Source organism: Triticum aestivum, chromosome 6A (genome assembly GCF_018294505.1).
Source record: "Triticum aestivum cultivar Chinese Spring chromosome 6A, IWGSC CS RefSeq v2.1, whole genome shotgun sequence".
In the NCBI taxonomy this organism is placed as follows: domain Eukaryota; kingdom Viridiplantae; phylum Streptophyta; class Magnoliopsida; order Poales; family Poaceae; genus Triticum; species Triticum aestivum.
In genome coordinates, this window is record NC_057809.1 from 576,973,439 (window position 1) to 576,980,128 (window position 6,690).

The 6,690-nt window shown below is 46.5% G+C and overlaps 1 protein-coding gene across 1 annotated transcript; it reads left to right on the plus strand.

Annotated features, from left to right (window-relative positions):
* The first annotated feature begins 4,786 nt into the window (after nt 1–4,786).
* On the plus strand, nt 4,787–6,480 carry LOC123131105 (3-ketoacyl-CoA synthase 5-like). The gene has a single exon (XM_044550864.1). The coding sequence runs from the start codon at nt 4,819–4,821 to the stop codon at nt 6,328–6,330; it is 1,512 nt and encodes a 503-aa protein (XP_044406799.1). The 5' UTR covers nt 4,787–4,818; the 3' UTR covers nt 6,331–6,480.
* The last annotated feature ends 210 nt before the right edge of the window (nt 6,481–6,690 follow it).

Here is a 6,690-nt window from a genome sequence, read left to right on the forward strand (position 1 = left end):
CCATATAGGGTGCATATGTCCCCATAGACCAAAAGTTCCCCTCCCATGGGGGTGGCCCCTTGATGGTGTGCAATTGCATAGGGTCTAGCTGTAGCCTTTGTAAAGTAAGAGTAACTGGACGCAGTATCACGCATGCCTTTTATTTTTAAAGTACACCCCACCATTTATTCATTTGTGGATGAGCTCATAGCTCGGTGATGGGAGCGCGGTGGTGTCGCCCCACTGTCCTGGGTTGGAACCCTATTCGGTTAAATTTAGCGTCCCACATTCCTTCTTAATATAATGCCGATGGGTTCCTCCCCAGTTGGTCTAGCTTTTTTTAAAAGAAAAGAAGTATGACTGAGTATCACACATGTATTTCAGCAGCACAGCATCATCAAAAGAGCGTTTGTTCGTAGCAAGGAAATATACTTTGGCAGTGTGTGTACTCTTTTTTTCTTATGGGAGGCAGTGTGTGTACTCGGTAGTAAAGGGCCAGTGCAGTAGTCCATGGGCCGCATTTCTCAACTGAAGAAGCCCGCAGCCACTCGCGACGCTCGACTCCCGCCCGCATATTTGCCTCCCTCCTCCCTGTCTCCGCCGCCGCCGCCGCCGCCAAACCTGCGCTCCGCCTCCCGAGTCCCGACCACACCAGGCCGCTACGATGACAGTCGCTTCCGCCCCCGCAACTGGATGGTGCTCTCCATGAACCACGAGGCCGAGCCCCACCGCCGCCTCCTCAACCTAGCCACCGCGGCCTCTCTCGGCGTCCACCTCCCGGCGCTCTCCACCCACTGCCACATCGGCGCCGCCGACGGCCTCCTCGTCCTCTTCCACAAGCCCACCAAGGTCATTCACCTCCTCGACCCACTCACCAACACCGTCACCGAGTTCCCAGCCGTCTCCAACATCGTTGTCGCCGTTCCCCCCTATAGTGAACGTTACATCCCGAAGTTGTTGCAGAATCCCCTCCGCGTTGTTCCGAGGGTGATCAATGGCGCATGTTTTGATACTCCACCTCCCCGCCCACACTCATCCTCTGCCTGAGAGCCGGTGTAGCCACCATCATCTTCGCCAAACCTGGCGATGCGCACTGGACGCTGGTCAGCCCAGGCCAGATCTCCCACCCCATGTACGACAGTCATCGCAAGGTACTATTCCGCACATTGCTGTCCCTCGGAGGACGTTGCTACATCAGCTCGCCAGAGGGTTCGGTCTACCTTCTTGAGCTGCAGCCGCTACCTCGGCTGGTGGAGGTGGTTGACCAGCGCTGCTTTGCCAAGAAAGACTACATTTGGTTCAATCACATTATCTCGCTCCTGGTCCGTGGCACCGGTGGGAGGATGCTGATGGTGCGGTACTGGAGAGGCATGGAGCGGTTCGGCGGCGTTGAGGCATACAATCGAAAGGAGCTATTCACAGTGGACGGCATCACCAGCCGCATTGAGCTGTTGGAGGTGGACATCGCCGGCAGGAGGCTGGTCCCCGTCAGGAGCCTTGGTCAGAACGCGCTGTTTGTCGGCCTGACGCACTGCTTGCACATCTCCACGGAGACATTCCCCTCCATTTCTGCCGACTCAGTATACCTGGGCTGCCGTCAGCAGCAATCTTATGGGTTCAGCATCTATCATATCAACAAGAAGAAGAACCACAGAAGGGTTGCAGCCAAGCACAAGTTCGTCTACGATATGACACGGGGTTATACTCCGGATGCCAGACCCTACAACCTTGACGAGTATCTTGTACACTATGTCGACCGTTCACACAACCTCAGTAAGTCATGTATGAATCATATCAACTCTTGCTTTATCTAGAGTACTCTTTCTAGTGCATGTATATCTGTGTGGCTGCCTGTTTAATTTGGCATGTGATCAATCAACCATGTCAGCAGCTAAAGGAGAAATGTTGCTCTTGAATTGGTGTAACCTTTGCAACCTAAATCAGCTGGGGCTTTTTGTTGAGATTTCAATTGAGAATGAACTTTTGACGTCCTTAAATATACTGCAGAGGGTATGTAGACAAAAGAACACGCGAGGGCAGTTTGTTAGACATGACTTTTGTTTCTTTTGTCGTAAACTTGTGAATACTTGTCAGACTTGGTAGTATTTTTCTCTCTATTTTGTGTAGTCGTGCTCTCAAGATTTATCGGCACAATGATATATCATTATAACCATGCTAGATGCACCATTGCAATGACAAGTTCTCTCTGTCGGAAAAATAAAAATACAAATGGACAAGTTCTCTTGGCCTTCTTGTTTCCTAATGTATGTATGTGTCAAATCATTTATTAATCTGCCTTGAAACTAGCATTAAATATGCTTCACCTGCTCATTGTACGTACGGGTACGTTTGGTAGTATTTGGATATGATAACTTCAAGAGCAGTTGATGCAGTAATGCTAGCTGATGGAACACAATGCTGCTCTTCCAAAAATGCAGGAAACATAGACTACTATCAAATGATGTACTATTCTGATGATCTCACTTTGGTCGCATCGCCTAAAAACACCTGGGGACTCATGCCAGTCTGTGGCGTGATTTCTTTTCCTCAGCCTGTTTGGTAAACTTTGGGAAGGGGAAGGGGAGTTCGCACGAGGGAGTAGGCATGTGAAATAGAATTTCACTCTTATTCCCTTGTTTGGTATATGATCGGAATTAGTTTGGGATGAAGGTCTGCCCATGAGAAGAAATTGGTGGGAATTGACACCCTCTCAACTCCCATCCCCCTTTACACTTAATATCTTTTACCTTTCTGCTATATTCTTCTGCAGTTGAACAATTTCATTTGTACAGATTTTCTTCAGTGTCAGAGACTTCCCGTAAAATGAACAAACGTATGTGAGTGGACCAATGTACAGAGGACATATCCTTGAGTCATAAATAACGAAGACCTGCAAAATACAATAGGCGGTTACATAATCGCAATTGTCCACAAACTCTGATCAGTGACATTCCATGTTTCCAGCCTAAACAAAACATACTCTTGCGGGCCATGAGATTGAGATCATCATTATGGTCTGTGGTGTTTGTAGTTACAGGAAGTATCTTCTAATTAAGAAATTTTAAAGACCAAGCTTATGTTGCTTATACTATGAACCTGTCAAGCACTGTTTCTGAACTATGGCTAATAAGTTGATTATTGTTCTTTTTATTAATCTCGAGGCAGAACGTCGCAAGTATTATATATTACACAGGTTCCAATTTTGACAAGTGCTAGAAAAAACATTCCAATCTGCTGAGTGCTGAGTGCTGAGTGCTGACTGGCTTGGCATTGGAGCAAAAGGTGGTTCAGTTCAGAGGGCTTCAGTTTTGAGTACGCGATGAGGTCATTCGTAATCGCTTCTCTCTCTATCTTCTTCTTTAAAAAAAATTGAGTTTGGATTTACATTTATTTCATTTTAAGCAGTGATCTGAGTGATGTACTTCTTTTTTAATACTTTATGCAATCTGTGTGCATCCAAGGTTGTATGGCTTGGAGCCTTAAATTTTCAGCATATTTTTTTAATAATAAGCTTAGTCTTGGTGTATATTTTTGCCATGCATTTTTTGTTGGCTGAGAGATAATAGAGAAAAATGAGCATGTCATAAATTAATTTACTGTTAGAATCAATAGTATAATTGAAAAGAACTACGAGGCATACAAGCAGAGGTGCAAGTTGGGAGTTGCAGCTGATCAGTAGAAAGAAGGGTTCTGCAGCTTGCTGGATGAAGGGAAGACCGGTTCGAGTAGAAAAATGCCTTCATGTAGGTTTTTTGCTCTGCTTATTTTGATGGTGGAATGTAAAAACTTTCCTAGACGGCTTTATAAACTATAAAGTAGTGAGAATTATTCAGTCTTTGTGTCTGTCCTTTTGTTTTGGATATGTATCATAATTCTGGAACAGTCCTGTAGGGAACATTCTCTTCCAGAAATGAAATTGGGGAACCCCTTAATTTCGAAAGAAAAAAAATGACTTATCATAGATAAGCTGTCACCATACTACTGCCCCATTAATTTGGGCAAGGCAGGTCGGGAATTCGCAGGTAGGAAAATGTGATATAGTTCAGACAAAGAAACAAATGACATGCTTAGTTTGTTGAAGTGTCAAAGGAACGATCCATAAAAAACACGTGGATTGGTTGATAACAATGAAATCAGTTGGTTTGAACTTCCCCGTCTGTATATGGGATCGCGGTACCAGGCACCAGCCACATTCTATCCCTACACCCTCTCCCGCGCACGCACTTCAACAGCATGAGTTTAGCACGAATGAGCAGCCAGCCCAAATATGTGAACAAGATCATCGTGAACAACTTTCTACCAATGGTAACTGTGCCAATAGCCCTAGCCGTTGTCGTTGTAACTAGTACAGAATAGTTCTTCAGTGAAGGGCGCCTAAACCCCCTCCAGCTGGATGCCCGTCAATGGTGACAAAAGAACATCACTGATGAGCTCTCAGCACCCATCAGTGGTGATACAAGAGAAGAACTAAAAGAAGCCCAGGGACACCAGCTCGGGCTCGCAACCACATGGTCCTTCTAGCAAGAGTTCTCGTTATCAGAAATATCGAATATCAGTCAAGGGGAAAAAAGTCCCAAGTACCATGTTACACGTTATCAGAATGGATTGGGTATCTTAATGTCTGTTTGGGCTATTTGGAACAATATGTTTAGTTCGGTGATCTATAAAAAAACATGTGATTGCTTAATGCTACACCGTGTTAATGGATACATTTCATTTGCACAATTAGTTGGTAGTTGGTAGCAATAAAACCAGCTGTTATATGTAAGACAAGTCTATCTTCACATTCACAACACTCACACGCACACAGATAGAACCACATGTTTGCGCTTTGGCAGCATGAGTTCATCAGGAATTTGGAAGAACCTCAAATTTCTCTTCAAGCTCGTAGTAGACAACTTCCTATCCATGGTGACCGTGCCAATAGCGGCAGCCACTATTGTTGTGGTAGCAAGGCTCGGGCACGATGAGATCCTGGGTCGGCTCAGAGCCCTTACACCTGCATACCTCTTCTTGTCATGCTTCCTCCCAGCCTCTGCAGTTACCATGTATCTATTATCACAACCACGGAAGGTGTACCTCGTCGACTACGCCTGCTTCCATGGCACTCATCTTAACCGCGTCCCATTTGCCGCATTCCTGGAGTGCGCGCGCCAATCGTCTACACTCAACGAACGGAGCATCCGTTTCATGTCGCGGCTTCTCGAGAGCTCAGGGCTCGGCGAGGAGACCTGCTTGCCCACACCAGTCCACTATATCCCATGGAAGAAGTACTTAACATTAGAGGCGGCCCGCGAAGAGGCTGAGCTCGTGGTCTTCTCAGCCATTGACGAATTGTTTTCCAAGACAAACGTATGTCCTGACACTATCGACATACTAGTCGTCAACTGCAGCGGCTTCAACCCAACACCGTCCTTCATCGACATGATAATAAACAAGTACAAGCTACGAGGCGACATCCGCAGTGTGCACCTATCTGGAATGGGGTGCAGCGCTGGGCTGATATCAGTAGAGGCTGCGAGGAACCTTCTACAGACCGCGCGCCGAGGCGCACGAGCGTTGGTGGTATCTACAGAAACTCTATCCCCCCTTCTTTATGATGGGAATGAGCGAGCTATGCTTCTGCCATTTTGCCTGTTCCGCATGGGCGGAGCAGCCGTGCTACTGTCCACATCCGCCGCCAAAGCCCGACTCCGGCTCATGTCGGTTGTGCGTACGCTTACCGCGGCGGATGATAACTCATATAGATGCATACATCGAGAGGAGGATGACAAGGGGCACACTGGTGTCAATCTCTCCAAGGACCTTATCGCTGCTGCCGGCCGCACTCTCAAAGCCAACATCGTCACCCTTGCACCCATCGTCCTCCCAATCTCGGAACAACTTTTGTTTGCAATGTCCTTTGTGGCACAAAAGCTGACCAACGGGCGTTTCAAAGTGTACGTGCCCAACTTCCTCACAGCATTTGAGCATTTCTGCATACACGCTGGTGGGACTGCGGTCATCGATGAGGTTCAACGCAGCCTCAGCTTGTCCGACGAGCATGTTGAGCCATCGAGGATGACCCTGCACCGCTTCGGAAACACATCCAGCAGCTCAACTTGGTATGAGCTAGCATATATAGAGGCCAAGGGCCGTATGCATCGTGGTGATCGCGTATGGATGATCGGCTTTGGCTCAGGATTCAAATGCAACAGCGCGGTGTGGAAGTGCATCATTCCATCCCCCGACACGAATGGGCCATGGGCAGGGTGCATCCTCCGCTATCCAGTGAAGATCAAGTCCCTCAAAACAAGTACCAACAATACACGCATGCCAGGTCACAATAATAAGCAGTTCAAAGACACTTGAAACGGGCTAACAAAAGGATGCTTTGTTTCTTTTTTTTACCCGCTTTGATTTCTAAAATAAATAGGGAGTACAAGGGAAGGCAAAGCCTCACTATTATAATGTATCATCTCCATTATTGTACCTGTACACCGCAGAAAATATTGTACTCAATCTTTTCTTACCTTGTAATGTTATTTGTATATCCTTGGTTGTGTTTCTCTCAAAGATGTTATACACTAATGTGGTTGCTGATATGATTGTTGGTCTGGTTGTTTAATAAACTAGTGTAACAAAGATAGTGGTGGGCACACGCCCATGCCTAAAATTAGGAGGCTTAAAAAGTACTACATCGAGTGATCTAAAAAGTCTTATATTAGTTTA